This window comes from Notamacropus eugenii, chromosome 5 (assembly GCF_028372415.1).
Source record: "Notamacropus eugenii isolate mMacEug1 chromosome 5, mMacEug1.pri_v2, whole genome shotgun sequence".
Taxonomy (NCBI): domain Eukaryota; kingdom Metazoa; phylum Chordata; class Mammalia; order Diprotodontia; family Macropodidae; genus Notamacropus; species Notamacropus eugenii.
In genome coordinates, this window is record NC_092876.1 from 324024023 (window position 1) to 324048447 (window position 24425).

General features: G+C 40.8%; 1 protein-coding gene across 6 annotated transcripts in view; it reads right to left on the reverse strand.

Moving 5' to 3' along the window:
- The window catches only part of ARHGEF4 (Rho guanine nucleotide exchange factor 4), a 501611-nt gene that overhangs the window by 195543 nt on the left and 281643 nt on the right, over positions 1-24425 (reverse strand). The window contains exon 1 of one of the 6 annotated variants that reach the window (XM_072613491.1): positions 17424-19738. The exons of the other annotated variants lie outside the window; for them this stretch is intronic. Coding sequence (XP_072469592.1) covers positions 17424-17844 — 421 coding nt within the window. The 5' untranslated portion in view covers positions 17845-19738. Of the gene's footprint in view, positions 1-17423; positions 19739-24425 lie in introns of those variants that run through there. 6 annotated transcript variants of the gene reach the window in all.

Below are 24425 nucleotides of genomic sequence, written 5' to 3' on the forward strand. Positions count from 1 at the left end.
AGACTGGTGAGACTTAAATATGTTTGTGGGATGAGAAGGAGCAAGTATGAGAGACTGAAAATTCCTGAGGTGGGGGGATGATGCCTGAGGCAGGGTTCCAGAGGAGGCAGGAGACAATGGAATCAAGAGCACATGCAGATGCTTTAGCCTTGGTGAGTCATGCAAATAGTTCAGGGGTGGGCAACCTGTGGGCCTCGAGGTCCTCAAGTGTGGCCCTTTGAATTTTAAAGAGTTGCACTTGAGGACCTTGAGACCACATGTGTGATCTCGAGGTCCCAGATTCCCCACCCCTGGATAGTTCTTCTGTGACCAGAAGGAAAGTGGCAACTAGGTGATAAAGTAAAGAGACCACTGGAAGATCTGGGTTCAAATCCAGCCTTCAGATATTTACTACCTATGTGATCTTGGGCAAGTTACTTAACTCACTTTCCTCAACTGTAAAATGGGGGTAATAATTGTAACTACCCCCCACTCCAGGGTTGTTGTGAGGGTCAAATGAGATAATATTTGTAAAGGGTTTAACAACATAAAATGTTGGCTATTATGATGATGATGGTGGTGGTGATGGAATGGAGAAGGGGTGTGTTGAAAGGGGTTATTGATTTAAAAGCTTTATTAGGACTTTTCAAGAGGGGAGAGGGGCAGCTCACACTACTAGAAACTCCACTGGACACAGAATTCTGGCAGAAGTTCAAGTCCACAAGAATAAAGACCACCAGATATCAAATGATTTACTAATTCATTCAATGTATTAACAGAGAAATTGTAGTTTTTTCCCTGTCTTGCACCATATTTGGAGATTACTTTACTCCTTTTGAACAACCTGAAATAAAATCTTTACTCTAGATTATTTCAAGGTGTCAGTGATATACCTGCCTCCTTGATTAGTTATGAAAAAATATTTTAGACAATATAGATACAGAAAAAATTTGATTAACCAGAACTCAACTTATCATTATTAATATTATTAACAATATTTTTGAAGTCTTACATTTCTATGAAGAAAAAAACATAAGACTGGTTGTTACTGAGGATTTATGAAAAAATCCAATTTCCAGCGGCATCCTGAGATCATGATATATAAAAACATAGCACTCTAAAGTTTGCAAAGTATTTTACATACATTATCTCTTTTGATTCTCACAACAGTCTGACAAGTAGATGTTGTTATGGGATTATGGACATCACCACTAAAATAGAAACCATACAATTTCGCAGATGAAGAAGCCAAAGCTCAGAGAGGTTAACTGACTTGTCTAGAGTCACAGCAAAAAGATATCTGAGGTAGAATTTGAACCCATAACTTCCTGACTCTATCAGCACACTATCCATTATGCCTCACAGTGGCTAAAAGTACAGTATACCTTTTTCCTCTCTCTCTCCCTCTCTCCTCCTACCCTTCTAGTCCTAAACAGAAATATGTTCTGTTCAAACCCAACCCAGCAAAGGAAAAAGTCAATTGTAGATGAGGCACTTTAGGTCAGTTCTCAATGAAAAAAGGGTTTTCTGCATGACTTCTTCAGTTATCCAGAAAATTAAATTCAGCAGAATTCTTATCCTCTGAATCCTACATTTAATTAAGGTTGTACTGGATCTGCAGTCTATTCCATTATTCTTTGGTGTGTCACAAGGCTGGGAGAGTCTTGAGCTCTGCTCGAACCTTATAGATATATTTTAAAATTCTGAGACCACAAGACAATTTTAGATTTTAGGGCTGATACTGTTCAATTTGAGACACATAGTAGTGGTGAAGAAAGCCAAGGAAAGGTAGATGTGATTATTCTTTCATTAGTAAGTGGCAATGATTTATTGTCTCCTACACTGTTTAGTGAACCAGGAACACAGTGATTTGTTCCTGAGAAGTTTTCTTTTTCTATCTTCTGAGCAAAGTCCAGTAAAGAACTATGGGTCACAGCCTAGAACTGCATGGCTTGTCGCTTCTCATGTATATCTTCAATGGCCCTGGGGAATTGCTATCCATATAGTGACATCCTCTCATTTCATTCCCTGCCCTTTCCCTACTTGAAGAATTCACTCAATAAAAACTTGTTGTTTCTATCAATTCTCAACCCTTTTTAGACCAGTCAATGAATTCTCAAGCTTATATTATGCCTACTATGTGCCAAGCACTATGCTAACCAATGTGATGGATCTAAGACAAAACAACATGGTCCTTGACCTCAAGCAATATAGAGTCTGATTGGGGATACAATTCTAACATGACTGAAACATAGAACAGTATGAAGAAGTATATACCTATTAATGATCATTTTATTCTTCAAATAGTGAAAAGTGTCAAGGACTCCCAGACCCAATTTTGATCAACAAGGAAAAAGCAGCTACTTAAGTAAAAATGCTTGTTGATTGACTGATGGGACTCTTGGAGATAAGTGGTCACTCTATCATAAAATTCAAGACAGAAAGAGAGAGTGGAATGCTGGGCATAATCAGAAATAGGCTCAATATTTTGCAAGATCAGATTTCAAAGGGTAAATATAAAGGATGGGTAGGATGCAAAAGCCTAATATTCAATGGTATAAATAAGCCCAAGAGGGATAGGAAGCTCTCAGAAATGAAATTCTGAAGTCACAAACAGATACAACTCCAAAAGAAAAGAAGGGGGAAGCTGTCTAAAGAAAGCAATGGAGACACACAGGGAATAGATTTAAATTTTTCAAAGGCAAATATATGGTGTCCCCAAAGTCTCAGTGCAATTTTAATCTTTGATAGCTTAAAACTCTATTAAGACTTTTGCAATACCCTGTGTAGAAGATGAAAGTAAGGGTAGGAAACTGAGGATGAATACAAATGAGTACCATGATCCCCACAATAATACTGTTAGAAGTATGAAAGTCCAGAATGTGCTGAAGCTCAATGTGATGAACTTTAAAGATGACACAACAAGGTATTTATTTAATCTATATTGGGAGCAAAAGAATGGAAGGGAGTGGAGCACTCCTCAATGTGGATGGGATGATGAAAATGAACTAGATTGACAAGGATACCCTATCTAATGCTTATTTTACTTCTCTTTTCTCTTCCAAGGAGAATAATCTTTTGGACTCAGAAGGGGAAAGAAAATTATTGTTAGGGAGTAGAAACTGAAGAAGAAAGAGAATATGCTAAGAGAGAATCTATCATTCTTAATGAGTCAAGATGAATGACACTCTAGGCTGCTGAAAGAACTAGCAGATGTTATTGCTGAGACATTGTTGATGGCTTCCGAAAGATTACAGAAAATAGAAAAAGTGCCAAAGGACTGAAGACAGCCAAATGTTGTCCCATTTTTCTAAGTAGGGAAGTGGGTGAGGTCTAGAAATCCCAAACCAATGAGCTTCCCGACAAAACTCCAGAACATATTATCAAAGGAATTATGTGTAAGTATTTAGAAAGGGAAGTAGTGATGACTAGAAAACATGGCTCCATGAAGAGCAAATAATGGCAGATTAATATCATATCCTTTAAGCAAAATAAATGGATTGAGGATGGTTGGGGAAGGCTTTAAGTGTTGTGTGGTAATAAGATAACTGGATTTCAGAAAAGCGTTAAAGAGAGTTTCTAATGGTATTCTTGTAGACAAGCTGGAGAGTAGTGGTCTAGATAGTACTGGTGGGTAAATTCAGAGCTGGCTAAATGACAAGACCCAAAAAATAGTCTCTAATGGGTCAATGACTCCTTAGACAGAGGCTTCTAGTATAATTTCCTGGGGATATATCTTAGGCCCTGTGCAATGCAATATTCCTATCAATGATTTGGGTGAAGCCATAAAAAATATACTAATAAAATTGCAGATATTACATGCTATGATAGATATAGTCAACTCACTGGATGATAAGAGTTCAGATCCAAAAAGATCTGACAAGGTAAAGCAATGTCCCAAATGGAATAGGATTAAATTTAGTATGGACAAATGTAAAATTCTTCACTTGGGCTCAGAAAATCAACTTTATGATGTGGGGGTTTAGTGGGCTGCAAACTCACTATTTTCAACATTGTGACATGGCAGCCCATTCACCCACCCCCCAAAACGCCCCCTCAAAACTAATATGGTCTTAGATTGCATGAAGAAAGGCATAGTGTCTCAAGTAAGAGAAGAAACAGTTCTGCTGTACTCTGTCCTGATCAGACCACATCTAGAGTGCTGTGTTCAGTTTTGGATGCCACATTTTTTGGAATATGTATATAACTTGGTTAGTACTCAGAAGAGGATCCACCCTGATACTGAGAGGATTGGAGACCATCTATATTAGTATCAGAAGCCAAGAGGGACATAATACCAACCTCCAAGTATTCAAAAGACCTATAGAATGGAAGAAAGATTAGAAGTGTTTGACTTAGCTTCAGTTAGTGGAAGTGGACAATGTGGAAGAGCCAGAGAACCAGTTTAAAATTTGATATAAAATAAGGATGTTGTACCATATGGTCTCGGAGGTTCTTTCAATTCTTATCCTATGATTCTAAAAGTATTTACTCCTTCTGGGGGGTCTTGGATGGCCGCTTATCAGTGATATTATAGAAATCATTATTAACAATGTCTAGATGACTTCTGAGTTCTTTTTAAAACCTAAGACTGTGATTCTATGCTAAATTAATAGGGCTGATAATAAAATGTTTTTAGTGCTCTGAGAAGGGAGAAGTTATGTTATTCTAGGGTAGAGAGAGGAGATTTCCCAAAGGAGGTAGAATTTAGGCTGGGGCTTGGAAAAAAGGAGACTTCATTCAATAACACAGAGAAGAGGAGGAGGTCAAGTCTGGTTCTAAAGACCATAAAGATAAGACTTAGCTAAAATCAAACATTCCTTAGAAAATTGGCTTTAAAGATAAATGTGAAATTCAGATAGGGACATTTAGGCCATTAAAAAGTTAGTATTCCTATGACAAATGGTTTCCTTGCTTTGCAAAATAATTCACTCTAGACAGAACTATTTTAGTGATTTCCTATACTGCATTATTTTAGTTAATAATGGATTGCCTTATACTTGTACAGTAATATATATTATTCAAAGCAATTTGATCTGTACCCCGTTTTTTGAAGAAGAAACTGAGGATCAGTGAGCTAAATGTTCATTCAACCTCTGCCTGAACATTTCCAGTGATGAGAAACTCACTGCCTCATGATTCATTTGCCATACTACTTCTGAAAGATCTGAACCACTGAGCCAGTGTCATAGTCCCTGGATAACAGGTGCATATAGGTAGCGGCTAGGAAAGGTCTTAGGTGTCCTGATGTCTTGTTCTTCTAGTATCTTTTTGATCACGTTGATTTCCTTCCTCCTTCCCCAATTTTTTTTTTTTGCATGAAGCTTTAAAATTATTATACAAGAGAAGGGTCCAACTGCATTATTCTTGTTGCTAATGGTGATTGCATAATTCCTTGGGAACAGGGCACGTGACAGCATAGGAGTGGAGCAGATCACCTGAGGGCACCTTACTGAGAGAATTCCAATAAAATGGCTTTGTTTTGTTTTTCTAACCTGTGGTTAAACCTCTTCCATTTCCAGGTTATATCTGGGTCTGTGGGTGCTGCTTCCATATTTCACTTTTCCCATTCTCCATTGAGATTAGAAGAGTAAGATCAGGCCGCAGATGTGCAACAAACCATGTGTGCCAAGGACAGTTAGATTAGGAATTGAATCATGGGGTGGACTGATAGCATCGCTTAGTTGGAAGTGGACTGGGCTTTGAGTCTGAGGAACCAAAGTTCCCAGACCCAGACCCAGACCTACCACATACTACCTGCATTACCTTGTGCAAACTACTTCAACTCTGCGATTGAGAAGCCATGGAGAAATCAGACAGAAGCTCGGGAAGACAGAGCATTCACACAACTATTTGTAATTATTTATTATCTCCCTAGATGACCAATGAGAAAGAGCAGTGGTTCTGAAGTCAGCCCAATGGTTTGGGTTCAAATGATTCTGGGCAAGTCCCTTGACTTCCCTTGTCCTTTCCTCCTGTGTAGAAAGAAGGGGGTAGACCTATGGAGTCACTTCCAGCTCTAGATTTATCATCCAATTTATCACCAATTTATCATCAGATGTCCAAGGTGACATCTGATAATTTTAAAATATTTAATAAATATGTGTTGAATTGAGTTTGGTAAATTCTGAATGTAAGGAATGTTTGTCCTAAGACAAGTAAAGAGATAGGTGAGCTCTCTCTCTCTCTCTCCCCTCTCTGTCTCTGTTTGTCTCTGTCTGTCTGTCTGTCTCTGTAGAACTGGCCAAAAAGGTTGTGTATCTCTGAGTCCTACTGCTTATTCTTGGGAAGAAGTTGCTAAATTGGGGGATGGTAACGACCAGAGCTGTCAGATATGATAGTCTAATAGCACAGTTCTGAGTCCCCAGTAGACTTTTCACAGGAAATGAGAATGTTCAGGCAAAGCAACAAAGGAGAGCTCATCTCATAATCAGTAGTTTCCTAAGATCGGCCAGATTGCTCTTCAAAAAGATTGTACAAGATTACAATTCCATCATCAGTGAATGAGGGTCCTTATCTGTTCCTTCACTACTCCTGCGGCACTTATTTTTATTGCTTTTAATAATTCTTTCAGACTCACCAGGTGTGAGAGGGCACCTCAAAGTTGTTTTAATTTGTAGCTCTGATTATTAGTCATATTGCATATTTGCAAGTTGTTATTAACAAGCTGTACTTCCTATCTTAAAGCTCTCTTCATATCATTTGACTATCTACTGTGGAATTGGTATCACCGTTGTGACTTTTAACAGGTTCTTCCTTCTATATTTTAAAAGTCGAGTTTTTATCCATCATAATTGACCAGTCTGCTATTTTCTTTTAATTTCATGATATGTAATTTTAAAAAATTTCCTAGTCAATATATCTGTTTTATCTGTAATAATGCCTTCTCTTCACTGAGTCCAAAAATGAAAAATCTTCCCTTCACAATTATTTTTCCCTAGATTTTTTTCAAAGATCTGCCTTCTCTTCCTCCCATCTCCCACCACCATTGAAAAAACAAGACAAACATACCCTGCCCTCCACAACTGAGGGAAATATTTTGTACCATCTTTTCCACCTTTCTGTAGGTTTTTTGGTTTTATTTTATGTTCAAATCCAAGTCAGCTAGAATACATTTTGTGTAAGATGGCGGGGGAGCAGAAGCAACCAATTTTATCAAGTATATTTGTTAAATAACGGATCTTTATTTAAAAAACTTTCTATAGATTCTATCTAATATTAATCTGTTGTATACATTTGGTTGGACATTTGGTATAGCTATCTTATTCCATTGATCTATTTCTCTCTTTTACTCCTAGTACCAAACAGTCCTGATAATAACCACTTATAATGTCTTAAAGTCTGTGAGTAGAAGGCCATCATCACTTTTAGTGTGCATTTTTATATCACTGCCTATTTTTCCATATAAATTTCATTATGATTTTTATCTAGTTCTATAAAAAATCCCTTTGGTATTTTAATTGGCATTATACCCAATGTATTTTTATATTGGAGAGGAATGTCATTTTTGCTATATTAATCTGACTCATCTATAGACATTAAATGTCCTTCAAGTTACAAGATTCTCCTTTACTTGGGTTATAAATTTTTATAGTTGTATTTATATAGGTCCTTGTATTCCTATCATGACCTGGGTTTCTAGTCAAGCCTAAAGAAATTCAACCAAGGTTATATTAAGTAGGTTAATTATCAAATACCTAATAGATCCTCTAACATGATCTATTAATTTGGAGATATATTAATAGCTAACATTTATATAACACCTTCTATGTGCCATTCACTGTGCTAAGTACTTTTTATAAATATTATCTTATTTAATCCTCATAACAACCCTGAAAGAGGTGCATCACCAATTTATAGTTGAGGAAACTGAGGCAGATGGAGGTTAAGTGACTTGCTTATGATCACACAGGTATTAAGTGTCTGAGGCTGGATTTGAACTCAAGTCTTCCTAACTCCAGGCTCTTTCCACTGTGTCACCTAGCTCCCTAAAAAAAAAATCACTAGGATCTCTATTGTTCATATATGTGTATGTGTGTGCATATATATATATGCACACACACACATTATATATATATATATATTATACTGTGCAAGAATACTGTAGATCATTTAATACATTATTAGTATAAGATATAATATATTATACAATAGATACTGTATTACCCTTCACTAAAGTCCTCCTATACAGCATTATCATGACTTATCATGAAATGGAGGAGACACTGGTTTCTCAAAGGCCATGCCAGCAGGCCATGCCAAGCTCAGGCAGGTTCTGCCAAACTGGAAAAACCTCAGGTACGGACCTACTGATGGACAGCATGTCTGTCATCAGAGGACATGCCTGGATACGTTCAGAGGGTGTTACTGGAAGGCTGGCCACCAGATGATTCCATTACTTTTTTTTATTATTATTATTTAGATCACTATGCTCATAAAAGCTTTTGATGAGGTATACATACCTCATTGTGTTCTGCATCACAGAAGGAATAACTTGTACTAATTTTGAAATATGGCATATTGCTCATTATACTAATACCTATTAGCATATATTATATGTTTTGACATTTTGAAAAATATATAGTATATGATGACATCCAGTTCTAAGGACTGATAACAAATAGAATGAGGACAACAAAATTCTACTGAAATTCATAAACCTATAACAATCTTTGTGAATCCATGCACAACTCCTGGTAATTCATTAGGAGGGGAGGGAGGAACAGGGACATGGCTCCTATATCTTCCAGATGATTTGTCTAGACGGTTAATTCCTTAGATCACTGATGAGAGTCTGAGACTGTGTTGTCCAGCTCTAAAACCAATGTCATTTCAATTAGAATATATGGCTTTCAAACAGAACCACTTCTCACACCACAACCACAACTCGGGTCAATGGTGGAGGTTGTAATTCCCAAACAGACCTAGGTCAAAAGTATGCAGGAGTGGGGAACCTGTGACCTCAACGCCACATGTGTCCTTCTAGATCCTCAAGTGTGGCCTTTGCCTCGAGGTCCCAGGTTCCCTACCCCTGGTGTAGAGAGCTATTGGTGGGCAGCAGGTGGGGTGGGGATGGGGGCAAGAGACTATAAGTTGCTGGCAAAAAGAGTTCTATGTAGAGCAGGCTACTCAGACCCTGGGAGCTCTATGTGACATATACTGGCTAACAGATGACCTGCTCCTTGGTCATTTCTCCATTTTCCTGTTCATAAACAGGTTTTGTCTTCTATCTTCTTTTACCTTCACTTTCTACAACTTGTTTCCATAACCAGTATTTGTTATGGCTGAAGGAAGGAAACTCCCTCGTCTTCACTAAAGGCTGTCCATACACATCTTGCCATAAGCAGAAGTACTTATGCTGTAGTGCTGTCAGCAGAGACAGGTAAAGAGAATTAAGAAAGAGGAGGAGAAAGAGAAGCATTTCTAGTCATTGGAATGTTCTCTCCAGGGATTTCAGGGAAGTTTACAAGCTTGTAATTAAACTTCATCAACCTCTAAGACAGGTAAGCAGCCAAATGGAAAGTTTTTAGGTTAAAGAGGAAACTGAGGATGGCCAAAGTTAAGAGACTAACAATCTCCTTGTGAGAGTCAGTGACAAGACCAGGAAGTCATGTACTAGGGCTATTCATTATAATTCTCATTCAGTCTTCTTGAGTCACAGGAGTAAGGAGTGGAAACCAGTCGTTAATACTCCAGTATTCTCCTTGGCAAACCTTCTGGTTATGCTCAGGATGAACCAGTTACCACATAATCTGTGATGATATCAGCAATTTGGTAGGAAACCATATGTTGTTACTCCCCTTCTCTAAAACCTACTATGGTTTTCCATTGACTATCAGATTATGTCCCAAATTCCCTGCTAGAATTTCCATCTATCCCAAATGGGTATTCAATCTAATACAACTTTACCTCCTATTGCTACTCTGTATGAATTCTTTTTAAAAAATTAACTATATTTTAATGTTCATCTTAACAAAATTTTGAATTCCTAGTTTTCTTCCTTCCTTCAGCCCTGCCCCCACCCATTAAAAAGGCAAGCAATATGATATCAATTACATACATTAAGTCATGCAAACTATATTTCCATATTAACCATGTTGCAAAAAAAAAACTAAAGTGAAAAACATATGTTTGAACCTATACTCAGAGGTCCTCAGTCCTATGTGCATTCTTTATTCCAAACAGGAGAACCTCTTCATTATCCTCCCATGTGGTATTCATCCCAACCACCGAACCTTTGTTAAAGTTTTTGTTTCCACAAAGAATTCCCTCTACTCTCTGCCCATCTACTCTTTTAGGTCTTATCTGTAGCCATCATTCTGGAAAGCAACCCCAGCAGAGATACAACCTGGTAACTAGCCAATCCTTCAGGTACTACAGAGCCTATTGAACACTCAGAAAAAAAAAAAGTTCTTATCACTAAATCCTTGGCACTGTAAAATGGGTCAACATCAGAAATGGATACAACTTTATCAGTGGAAATGACATTAAAGAAAAAGCACAGTGATCTGCTTTGCCACTACATCTTAAGAACTATGGAACCTTTCCAGATGAAACCTTCCATATACTCAGTCTCCCCCAGTAAGATGTAAGCTTCTTGAGAGCAGGAACCATTTTACTTTTCTATTAGGATCTCCAGAGCTTAGCATGGTGCTTTGCACGTAGTAAGCAAGAGAAAATTGGGGAATAAGAAACTGATGAAGTGTGGGACTGATTAATACCTGTAGGAAATCAAAGAAAGAAGATAAGGCAGGCTAGAATGATCATAGAAGGCTTCACAGAACATGAAACTTCAATTAAATCTTAAAAGATAAGCCTGATTGGATAGGTAGATGAATAAAGGGGGCACTTCAAGTAGAAGAAACAGAATAAGGAAAACTATGTAGCTGGGGCATGGAGAAGGGACAGTGAGGAAATTAACCTGGCTGAAGTTAAGGGTTGAGCTTCACAATTATGACTAAGCTTGACCCCACAGAAGAGTTAAGAAAATGCCTCTCCCTCCCTTCACTGGAGGGGGTGGGGTAGGAGTATAGAATGTTGCATGTGCTGGCAGATGCAGTAAATGTGTTGGTGGGTTTTGCTGAACTATGTTTTATTTTTTAATATTTGTTAGAAGGGAAGACTTCCTGGGTTGGGAATGCAGAGGTAATATAATTAGAAATGAATGCACAGCAAAAACAAAAGACATCAATTTTTAAAATAAAAGGTTTGTGTTGGGGAATGTGGAAGATAATTCCAGAAAGGTAAGTCAGGACAAGATTACAGAGATCTTTAAAACCATGCAGAAGAATTTGGGGTAGAAGCAGTAGGGAGCCATAGGGGAGATACAGAGAGAGGATTTATTATTTTCTTAAAAAAGATTCATGACTGGTAAATTTAGCTAATGTGCATAATCTTTAGCATTCAAGCCTAAGATAGGATATTGATGTTCATCACTCCATATTCTTATGACCATTTTCTTCTAAAAGGCCCTTTAAAAATTGCTGCTTGTGAACGGACAGAGCCCATTTCCCAGGACCAGCAGGTTCAGTGGTGGTTCTAGTATTCAGCTGAGAATCCTTAGGCTCATAAAATGGGAATTTAATTGAAGCTTGATCACACAGGTTAATCAACAGCTTAATAAAAAATTACCCAGTGAAAAGAAATTTCTTTACTGTCCTCTTAAGTCCTCCTTATGGAACAATCCACCTGCAAGTCCTCTGCCAAGGACAGAAACAGCTCTGGCAATTAACTAAGGGTTTCTTTGTACTACAAAATGATTTTCTCCACAGGCCAGGATCTAGGGCCCTAGAATTCTGTGTTCACACCACGTGCCAATGACACCAAGAGCAGAATCCTTCATGAAATCTTTGTCAAATACACAACAGGACTCGTAGTCTGAATCATTCAGTCTAGAAACAATATAATGCCCCAAATGTTTAACATGTTTTACACAACTCTCCTCCAAAGAGAGTGCACTCCTTGAGGGCAGGGATCTTCTCTGCTTCTTTCTTTCACAGGGGTAGAAATGTGGTCTATATACTCAGTTATCTTGACCAGGGACTTGCAGACCTCCCCTGTCTACTCTTCTGACAAAGGATTCCCAGTTAATACTCCAAGCAAAAGGCTAGCCTCTGTAAGCAGAATCTGGAAGACTCATGAAAAGTTTGATTTTTGTCTTTCTGCTGGACTTTGATGACTCAGAAAGAGAAAGTGAGGCTGATAACTTAAATCCAATTCACTTGTTAGTAAAGATTGCCCATGATGCCATTGGCCTTCTTCAAAAATGAAGGACAGACAACAACACATGCCCCAACCTGTGACAGCAAATATCCTGCTCACTGAATTTTGGAGCAGAGACTCGGGTCTCATGACAAAAATCTAGAGCAGTGGTGCCAAACTCAAATAGAAATAGGGGCCATTAAATCTGTAGGCTGCATATTGACTTAGAAAACCACATAATAATTATGTTCTATTCAATTTTTATTCATTTTCTTAATTATTTCCCAATTACATTTTAATCTGCTTCAGGCTACAGTACGGTATGTTTTGCAGGGAGGTATGTTTGATACCTCTGATTTAGAGTATCCAAAATGAAAGGCACAACAGTCACCAAGAGGGCCTTCTACTTATAATAACCATTGCCTTTGGACTCAAGTTATTTAGAATCCGGGCCCAACTCTGACTTAGAAAAGCCACATATTCTCTGCCTTCATTTCATCATTTGTGAAATGAGGGAAATACCAGTTAACCTTAGGGTACAGAATTGAGATTAGAACCCTATTAATTCCAAGACCATTATTCCTTCCACTCTACCATGGTGCACCTACAGTAAGAATTCTTCATTTGTTGGTGCTAGTATTCCCAAAGAGAGAAGGGTGGTAACATGTTGGCTGACTACTATGATATGGTGATACTGAGATGACAGTTTTTAGTGCACAGATTGCCTGAATCTAGATTTTTGGCCAGGTAACAGCAGATCCTTATATACTCGGGAAGAGAACCTCTGTTGCTCTCTTTTTGATTATGAGTTGGTCCCGATTCCACCTATAATGATCCTCCGTGATACAAGGGCTCAAATTTTATAAAATGGGACCTCCTAAAGGGAATAAGGAAAATGCCCCCCTGATGCTAACTCTGGGGCATCTATAAGCCCCCCTGAAAAGGAAACTGATAAAATACAGGAACAAACCCAGAATGACTGGGTTCCAAAGAACTGATCCGTTAATAATGTTGGAAACATACCCAGAGCTTAAAAGCAGGTAAGAAAGCCACGGGAGCAGGCAGAACTGAGGGTTTAAGGACTGGAAAGGGTGCAAGAGTGAGCAGGATACTGATATAAAGTGCATGAAGATGAGGTAGGGAAAAGGGCAGTACAAATCCAGGGAGCACTTTGTTTTGTGATTCAACCAATAAGGGAGGTCTCCTCCACCAAAGGAGGCAGGGCGACATTTCAATGGAAAATGCCGAGACTTGACATTAAAAATGCAAGGAGTATCTCGGTGCCAAGGAGAGTTCAAGCGGCCCTCTGCTGGGTTTCCCTGGCTTCCTCTGGGAAGCCAACAGGCTCCTGCCCTGACAGTAAGCCATAGAGGCAAAAGAAATAGTCTCAGCCTGCAGGCATGAGTCCTTTTTTGTTTCCCTTTGGAGACTTCAAAACAATCCAGCAGCTTAAAAATAACAACCAGCTACATCAACTGCCAGAATCATCAAAACACTGTCAAGTATCGATTTACCAAAGCTCCCATATAGGCTAGCCTTATCCTGTTTTAATAATGTTTCACACATACTCTCCAGCTCTACTCCTGGGTTTAAAGACTGACCTAGATATTATTGTGGATTCTGGAAAAAAAAAAACTATCTCAGGGTTTCTTAACCTGGTTGGTATCTGTGAACTTAAATAAGAATCTTTTAAAAATAATTATTTCAGGAAAATTGCTTCCCTTTTATGTTATGCTCTTAAAGTCATTATTCTCCAAAAGGGTCCATAGGCTTCACTAGCTAGCCAAAGGGCTTCATGACACATAAAAAGGTTAAGAACTCCTGGCTTTAAATCATCTATTCCAATCCCTTTCCTTCATTTGAGATAAATGAGGTAAGTGACTTGACTAAGGTCAAACAGCTAGTTAGTGGCATAAATACATAGTTCTGGTTTCATGACTTTCATACCAATTCTCTTTTCGTGAAATCTTGCTTCCTCCCCTTGATTCCCATTATGATGTTCTCACTGGGTTGGCCATACCCCTTATCCTCCCAGTATACGGCAGTGGGAATGGTGTGGTTTTAGAGATGGAGGACCTGTGTTCCAATCTCTGCTCCACTTCTCACTCTTTCTGTGAAAATGGGCATACTGTTGTTTTTCTAGGCCTTTGCTCCTTCCCTGTAAAATGAGGATGATTCTGATGGTTTCTATGGCCTCTTTCCAATCTGAACCCTTTATTCTGAAGATGAGCTTTCAGTCCCCGTCCTCCAGTAAATACTTCATCAAATGAACTCTCCAAGTCAAGAGCCTGACCCTGTATTCACCCTCACCCTCACCCTTTGAACTCCTATGGAGCCCAGAGAGTGAGCCCAGTTCTCCCACATCAGGTGGGAGGCACAAAAATCCCTGGGCCCTAAGCCCACAGTGAAGGACCTAAAAACTTCAAGAACAGAAGGTGAGGCCCAGATCTGCAGCTACATGACCCGGGTCAGTTTAGCTAGCCATTTAGGGCCACAGTTTTCTTGTATGTGTAGAGAGGCCAAGGATGCTCTACAAATTCTGAGAAACTGATATGAAAATGATTTATGACCAAATAACTGTAAAGGACATTTCATGAATAAAGTTCAGGCAGCACTCCATGCTGGATAGGGCACTGGACTTGGCCTGGACTATAAAATCTTGCCTCAGACACTTACTAGTGATTGACCTTGGACAAGTAACAACTTGACCTCTCTCTACCTCAGTTTCCTCGACTATAAAATGAGGGAGTCAGTCTCGATGACCTCTAAAACCCTCTCCATCTCAAAATCTATGATCTTATTAAAAAAGGAGATTGGAGAGGGCAAAGGATGGGTTCACTTATTCCATCCTCTCTGATATGGAGGAAGGGATGGAATTTATTTGAAGACCATAAAAATCTTATCAGTGTGAATTATTATCGTCATTAATTTCTTCTGCTGTTAGGTGACTTTTCAAATGTATTTTATCATCCCAACTCTTCTCAGGAAAAGAAAAGATGGAAGAAGGTTGGAGGAAAGCAAGAAGAGGATTGTTTAGGTATTTAAAGGGCCACCTTGAAGGCATTAGACTTGAAGAAGGATTAGACTTGGTCTACCTGGCCCCAGAGGGAAGAACTAGGAGCAATGGATTGAAGCTACAGAGAAGCTTCCCACTTCTCATACTTAATAGCTGCTGTGTGACAATAGGCAACATTTCGACTTCTCTGGGCCTCAGATTTTCTCATCTATAAAATAAAAATGATAATGCCTATAGTCTCCCAAAATTATTATGAGGATTTGGAGGGGTTATGTATGTAAACATATAAATGTAGTCTATAATCACTGGTATTAATGAAGAAAAGGTTCCTATCAAGAAGAGCTCTCCAGAACTGGAATGGACTGCCTTAGGAGAGAGCCACTTGTCAGCAAAGTTGTAGAAAGGACAAGGATGACAAGATGAACTTTTAGAATCCTTTCTGGATCTTAAGATTCTGCAGCACCTGGAGGCAGCTAAGTGGTAGCAGAAAGAGCACTAGACCTGGAATCAGGAAGACCTGAATTCAAATCCTGCCTCAGATACTTTCTAGCTGTGTGACCCTGGACAAGTCACATAACCTGTCTGCCTGAGCTTTCTCAACTGTAAAATCTATTATATATTTAGATAATTCGCAGCATCCACCTACTAGGGTTATTGTGAAGATCAAGAGAGATAATATTTGTAAAGCAATTAGCACATAGTAGGCACTGTATAGATGCTTTTTCCCTCCCCTCCCTGTAGTTGGAGATATTAAGGGACCTTCTTTGAGTTAGACTTTGAGTGCTAACTGTCACAGATTCAGAGAATAGCAAAGCTGGAAAGGACCTTAGAATGCATCTAAGTACAGTCCCCTCATTTTACAAATAAAGAAACTGAAGCCTGGAGTACTCTGGGGTACAGCAGCAAACACACTGGCCCTAAAGTCAAAAATCTCAGGCTCAAGTCCAAGCTTGCCCCCTGGGTACCTTACTCAACCTCTCTATGACTGAGTTTTCTACCCACAGGAAATTCTATCTATGAAATGGAAATTAAGTTATCTTATACTACCTACATCACAGGGTTGCTGTAAAGAAAATATTTTACAAGCTCTAAAACATATACAAATCTGAGCAATTATTGTGATTTTTTCCAAAGTTTGTACATCTACTGAGTTGGGATCTCCATCTGGTCTGACTCCTATCCAGTGCTCTTCCTAGTATAATAGCGCCTTATTCACACTTGTTGATTAACTGATTGCAGAAAATTAACTATAAAGACACCAGCTTAGTACTTAACTCTATGGGGGAATTGACTATATAAAAAGCCACTATCAGGATCATCTCCTTTAACAGCTCTTCACAATATTTCTTACTTACTCTAGCTTCTCAAGAATTCTGGAACCAAAGAAGAAAGCCCTCTTCTACAGGCAAAGAATATGGTATATACAGGTAGGCATCAGCCAGGGCAACATAGTTCTAGTCTCTAGTTCTAGTATACATATACCAGAGCCAGGAGCTACAATCTGGCCTCTGGAATGTGAACGTGAATGAAAACCACTATGTCTGGGATCGTGTCTAAGCCTAAAAAGCTATCTGTTCTCAGGAGAGGTTAAAATGTGTCTCATACTCAGGCAATAAATAAGGATAATTCACCAACTGGCCAGCTTCTCTCTCTGCCTGAGTGCTACACCCCACCGCAGAGTTGCATCCGTGCAGTTAAGGGAATCCCAGTGCCTGGGTGGCTGGTATGGATGTACATTTATACCCACCCCACATCAAGAGTTTGGAAAACCTTTACCTTTGCTCATAGGTTCAAAATCTGTGGATCCATTCAACCACGCTCCCAATCTGTATTCTGATAAAGGATGCAATTGACCAAATTCTAATCTCACCTTAAAAACATACACATGCTTCCTCATTTTCCCAAATTGTTTCACCAGCTCTCCTAACCTAATTTGGCTGCTCAGAGCCACGAAGGTCAGCAGAAAAAAGAGAAGGAAAGGAAAAGAGAGTGAAAAGGAAAAGGGAGGAAGGAAAGGGAAGGGAAATAAGGAAAATGGAAGAGGGGATGAAGAAGGGAAAAGGGGAGTGGAAGAAGAGAGAAGGAATAAGGAAGAACGGGAAGAAGAAACGAAAAAAGGAAGGGAATGATGAGGGAAGGAGGAAAGGATGGGGAAGCAGAGAGAAGGTAGGGGAAGGAGAAGGTAGAACCAGAGAGAGCAGGGAAGGAAGGTAGAGCGGGCGCTTACCAGTGGCTGAGTGCAGACTCTCCAGGCTCCAGTACCGGGACAGTACTCCTCGCATCCCCCCGCCGCCCCCGCCCCGGCCGCCGCACACCACCCCGCTGCTGTCGGAATCGGAGCCCGGGGACAGCCCGGCGCTGCTGCCGCCGCTGCTGCTGCTAGTGCAGATCTCGCCGCTGGTCTGCCCGCTCGACTCGCTGGGACATTGCTGGGTCCTCATGCAGGCGGGTCGGAGCTCGAGCCACAGGCTCTGCGGCGGCGGAGGAGGTGGTGGAGGTAGCGGGGTCTCGGGACAGGAGCCGGGGCTGCACGAGGAGGAGGCGCCGGAACCTGGGCCAGCGCTGCCGTCGGAGAGCCGCGCGGACTGCGGAGCCCCGTCCCTGTCCCCACCGCCGCCCGTCGGCTGCACGATGCAAGCTGACATCATGGGGCTCCGCTAAGGAGGTTCCCTTGGCCGGGATCTGAGCGCCTAACCCTCCTTCGGCTTCGGTTGCAGCAGCAGAAGCAGCTACGGCAGCTTGAGGCTGCGAAGGGACCGCGGGGGAGGTCCGGAGGGGAAGCAAAGTTGGCTTCCACCGGTGGAAACCGAGGCACGTCTCAGGTCTGCATTCCCGCTCCAGCGGCTGGGCGAGGTGCCCAAATGCGGTGCGGGGGCATGGGGAGGAGGGAGAGGGCGGGAGGTGGGGGGCGGCAGGTATTCCTTTGCTGTCTTTCCCAAAGTGCCTAGGACCGAGGAGGAGACGTCCTTCTCCGAGAGCGATTGGAGAAGGCAGACAGCAGAGGTGGTCAGCAGAACTGACTGAGCTTTGAGATCTGGACGCTGCTCAGCAGCTTGGGTGCCCCCTTCTCCCGCCCCTAAGCCTCGTTTCCTGCAAGGCAAGTGCAAAGCCACCCAGGCAGAAGAGCCAGGATTGGAAGTGTCAGGGGAAGTGGTTAATTTCCATAGTGCATGGCGTTTGCAAAATAATATTAAGGATGCTATCGACAATAATGATGGTGATGGCGTCGGCAAAATGCAGACAGGCTGCACTAAGGATCCCCCCGCCCGTGTCTAACCTGTAACTGCGGAGCTGCGGACATCTCTGCCAGACACCCCGAAGCCAGGGTCCCCGAGAGAAGCTGCCCTGACTCGAAGCTAGCAGGCAGAGGTTCGGCTTTCTAGTAACTTCCAGAAGTCACTTAAAAAGAAAAGGATTAAGCTGAGGGGGGAGATCGAAGGGGCTGCAGAGAAGGGCTTCGCTGCCAGCGGAACCCTGGGGAAGAAAATGCGCAAGGTTGTGTCCAGCAGCAGCCCTAGAGATACACCGGGTATCTGCCCCAGTTTCTGCCCCGAGCCGTGTTTTTTCTGCGCTCAGACGCTAACCCCAAGCCCTTGGGGGATCCCTGTGGCCCCGGGGGGACCCAACTTCGGGGCTATTTGCTAGACGTCGCTAAGCACTCAGCGATCTGCTGCGGAAGAGAGCCTGTGCGCATTAGTCAGACGTCTCAGTCCTGAAAGCAATGTCGCTGCAGTCCTACCCGGCTACACCCGGCGCCCACGCCAGGCAGTGATTTAAAACCCAAATCTGGCAACACTGACCGACAGGGTATCGAGAGTTTCATCGTTCCAGGCAGTCAGTCAAGCAAGCAGCAGCTTTAGGGCGAAGTATTTGCAAAGCCCTAGATAAGGCTGTATAGGAGGAGGGTGGGGGCAGTGAGAAATAGAGATGCCCCCTGCCTTCTTAGAAAGGAAGGAAGGCCCGCTTGGAGAGACAGAACACATAAACATACCAAATGACCAAAGAACATTCTTGGTACAACCCACTGACAAGTACTAAGGAACACAGCAAAGACTGAGAATGCTACTAGGTAACTAGCAATTGTATATACAGTCTTGCCTTGCAGTTATTTATACTCCTACTGTCTTGTCTCCCCAACTGGACCAGGAAGCTCCTCCAGGGCAGGGGCCAAGTTAGTTAGACATCTTTGTTTATCCACTGCTCTCATGACTTTAAGGAGGCATTCAAATATTTGTAGAACGAAATTAATAAAACGAGAGAAATAAAAAATGCCAAGGAAATGGGAGGTGGGGGGAGTAGAAAGGCAGTAGAGCTTTGGATAACCTGTTAATTAGGCCACGTGAAATAGTGGAAAACCTTCTAGCACTGGGCTACAAGTCAGGAAACCACAAGGAGATACAATGTTTTCTTGCAGAGACTCTAAAAATTTTGTAATTGTTTTGATAGATGAGGAAACTAAGACCCAGAAAGGTTCATTGAATTTCCCCAAGTGGCAAAGCTTAGTGGCAGAACCAAAAGTGGAACCTAGCTCTATGTTTTTCCCAGTCCATTGTTCTTTCCATTATGCAGCATGGCCCTAGAGTCTCAGTTCTGCCATCACTGGAATGCTGAGTGTCAGACAAACATGAAGTTTAAAAGGAGTTAGTTTCTGGTAAATCAGGTTTCGTTTTCAACTCATCCCTTTCTTGTCCCACTCACGTACTACTCCAAGTCTTCTTTAAACTCTTCTGATGGGCAATTAAAGCAATTGGAAATGGAAGAGTATGGTCCAGGAAGAGTCAAGGATTCAAAATTCTTCCATTTTCCAAAATTCTTCCACTTTCAAAATTCTTCCATGGCACTGTGTGCCAGTTCAGTCTTAATGATATTAATAAAAGTTGGCATTTGTGTAGCAATTTAAGGCTTCCAAAGCCCTTTACATAAGTTATCTGATTTGAGCCTTACAACACTGTAAAGTGCTTTTATTATCATCCTCACTTTATAGATATGGAAATTGTTACTTAGGGAGATTAAGGGAGTTAACTCTAAGGTTCACACTGTTTCTACTGTTGAGGTAGGATTGGGACCCAGTCCTTCCTAAATCAAGTCCAGCACCTGATCTGATACACCAGAGGTGTTAAACACACCATCACAGGGCGGGCCATTTTTGAGTGAGCCCTAACCAGATTAAAATGTAATAGAGAAATATTTTACAAAAGAAACTAAAATATAATAAAACATAGATAATGTTAATATGTGGTTTTCTAAGTCAATATGTACCTACAGACATATGATGAAAGGTTTATTGGCCTAGTTTCTATATCAGTTTGACACCACTATGTTACAGCACACTGCTTCTAGAAACCTCCTCACATCATTTGATACTTACTCTCATCAGTTCATGTTTCTGGTGACTGTGGCAAAAGTAAGTAATGTATAGTAGTTATAGCATTAATAATATTATAGGCAATATGAACATCTTAGTGAGTTCATCAAGAGCCCAGATAGACACCCAAGCTTAAAGCACAGACAGACTGTATTAATTCAGATTTGCCATAAAGGGATGATTCTGGGAGGAGGGGGAAAAGTCAGGCTTAGTTTGAAAATTCCAAATTGTAACATTTTTAATTAAGTTTTTCACTTTGAAGTATGCACAGTAACTATGATTAACTTTACTGAGTAGTTCCAAGAATCATTCATGCTAGACCTGCTTTAATAAACAGAATACTTACTGTTCATTAGTACATTGTTCCTCACATGCTGATGGTGCTAATGCACTGAAAACAGCTTATGTTAAATAACTTGAACACCCCTTGCCATGGACCACCATTACTCATTAATTCATTCTTTATCTCTAGTGCAAAGGAAAACTAACCCAGCCCTGTTTAAATTATTTACAATTTCCAAATTAAAGGAGTTAATTCATGTATATATGCATCTATTTGATCTGGACCTAGGATTCCCTTAGGGGCAGCTAAGTGGTGCAGTGGATAGAGCACTAGTGCAGGAGTCAGGAGTACCTGAGTTCAAATCTCACCTCAGACACTTGACACTCACTAGCTGTGTGACCTTGGGCAAGTCACTTAACTCCAATCGCCTCATTCTGGGTCATCTTCAGTCATCCTGATGAATATCTGGTCAGTGGATTCAGATGGCTCTGGAGGACAAGTGAGGCTGGTGACCTGCACAGCCCTCCCTCACTCAAAACAAAGTGCAAGTCATATCATTCTTTCTCTGATGGCATGGTCTTCTTTAGCAATGAAGGACAAACACACAGGATTCCACTGTATGTTGCATCTCCCAATATGGAAACTCCCTCTGCCAATGCAGGTGAGAAACTCCTCAGGAACTGAGGTTGGTGACATGGTCATGGTCACAAAGCTAGTATTTGTCAGTGGCAGAACCAAACTAAGTCTTCATAATATCTGTCCACTACGCTGTGCTGCCTCTTAACTAATATACTTCCCTCTCATCTTCTAGACAGAAGCTAGACATGTTGAATCTGAACAACTAACCTTCCCAAATAAATATATACATATGTAAGTATAACTATATATGTGATTAATACCTTCAATTTCCACAGCTCCTTTCTACCCAAGAGATATTTGTAATTGGGTGTTAACAGACTCTGAGCAGTTCTTTCCTGTTTCCATTAAGAACAAGACAAAAGGGAATGAATCTAAACTGCAGGGATTTAGATTAGACCCAGAAAGACCTTCCATGCCTGTGAAGGCAAGGAGAAATTCTAATGTGGTGACAAGGGAAGTTGTGGAGTTACTTCCTTTGGAGATCTTGAGCAGTAAACAGGGATAGACAATTCCTTGTTTGGAATGATTTAGCCTGGAGAAGGATGGTCCAGATAAAACCCTGAAAGTTCCCTTCAGGCAGAAAATTAAGTCATAATGTAAATGATGTCCTGGCTTCAAAGATCCTGGTTCATCGCTTCTCTGGAGTTGATGACTCCACCCAGGTCAACTGCCCAGTTATAGGGAGGTTACATAGAGGACTATTTGGGGAATGTCTGACATCTGGCCACACCTTCCCAAGCTAGTCCAGACAGGAACCAGGCAGGGTCATCCCTAAAGATTAGAGAGGTTCTTAGAAAAGTGGAAGAATCTGAATTCCTGCAGTACTTGAAAGAGTGTTGTCCTGGATCATGTATTATCTTATACTGTTAGCTGTTTTCATGGATGCTAGTTTTTGTCTCGCCACGTGGACCCTGAGATTTCCAAAGACATAAGCATCCTCACCCTTCCTGAGCTCTCTGTAGTCTTTGACACTGTTGATCATCTTTAGATTTACATGACAGTACCCCCTCCTACTTAGCCTTTGTAGATCTGCATCCAGATCCTGTTCAATAACCATGAGTGGTTATTTTAACCAGACCAAGACTTTAACCAGAACCAAGTTTCACTTGGTGACTTCATCAGCTTCCATGAACTTACATTATAATCTCTATGCTGTTTTCCAAATCTATTTAAAGATCCCAGCTATGAGGATCAGTCCTTTCTCACCCTACCTCTGAGTTCCTAGAACACATCCAGGGGGCTGGAGAAGGGGAAAAGAAAAGCAAAGCAATTAGTACTTTATCCCTTTGTTATGCTGGCCTCAAATCTTAGGACATATTAATTAAAGGAGAGTGTGTCAACTTCGAAGTCAGCAGGCTTGCTCCACCTCTTACTTTCTCTTTTGGTGACCTACTCACCATCTGCTCTGTTCTCTAGGTCTACCCTTCACCCTACTTGTAAACACACAGAAAGCTAGTGCCCTCTGTGTTGTGCCACCCTCACAGCTGGTACCAGCATTTTCTGCTTAGTTCTGTCATCCTAGTCTGTTCCCATACTCTAGACCTTTGTGACCTCTTCCTCCATCACAATAAATTCCTCAGGTTTCTTAGTAAGTTGTCTATATTAATGTATTCAATTACCTTCAATTTAAACTATCTCTTATATGTACACTTCTTTTGCATGCTACCTTCCCAATAGAATGTGAGTTCCTTGGGAAGGACTGTCTTTTTGCCTTTCTTGGTATATCAAGTGCTTAGCACTGTGTCTAGCATATAGTGAGCACTTAATAAATGCTTGTGGATTGACTGACTAATTGAAGCTAAAAGTTTTATCCCTTTCTAATAGTCTTGTCTTCTTTAATCCAAAGAAGAAATCCGAACAGTGTAACTTGTGACACTTTTGAAGGATCTTTTGAAATACACATATATGTGTGTGTACATATATGTATATATATGAAATATATATGTGTGTATGTATACACACATACAGAAAAAGCTATTGATTTTTTAAGTACCTACTATGTTTCAGGCACTGTTCAAGGCTCTATGCATACAATGAATGAAACTATTACTCTTCCAAAAAAGTTTCATGATCAAGGGAAGACAAAGTAGATGTAGAAGTATATACAAACTAAATAGAAAGAGAATAGAAAGTAATACAAAGAAGTTCAATTGCAGGCAATGAAGGAAGGAGGGTATTAGTAGCTTGAAGAAATTGAAAGTTTCCGTAGAAGGTAGAGCCTGAACTATGATTTGAAAGCAGAAAAGGATTTTATGGGGTAGAGTGGGGATGGTACAGTCCAGGCACGAGAAACAATCTCTCAAAGGCACAGAGAAAGGAGCTGGAGGGATGTGTGTGTGTGTGAGGAACAGAAGGCAGGCCAGTTTGATTAGATCAGAGTCAGAAGGGAGAGTGATATCCAGCAAGGCTGGAAAAATATGTTGGGTCCAGACTGTGAAAGACTTTAAAAGCTAAACAGAAGAGTATATATTTGATTCTAGAGGCAATAGGGAACCACTGAAGTTTACTGAGTAGAGGAGTGGGAAGGTCAGATTTGCAATTAAGGAAAATCACTTTGGCAGCAGTAGCAGTGAAGAGAACAGACTGGAATGAGGAAAAACTTGAGACAGGAAGACTGAGTTAGTTGTAATAATCTGAACAAGAATTGATGAGGCCCTGAACTAATGTGGTAACCCCATGAGCAAAAAAGAGGTCAGATGCAAGAATGTTGTAAAGAAGAAAGGGCCAGTGTTGGCCCCTAATTGTACAGGAAGGATGAGAATGAGGAGTGAATGATTATGAAGTAAGGATACTGAAAAAGTATGATGGGGCCTTCAACAGAAACAGGGAAGTTGGAAAAGGGAAAGGTTTGGGGAGAAAGTTAATGAGTTCATCCAACCAACAATTGCCGATGTAGGATTGACACTTATTGGAGAGCTGGATGGGGCAGGGGGTTGGGTATA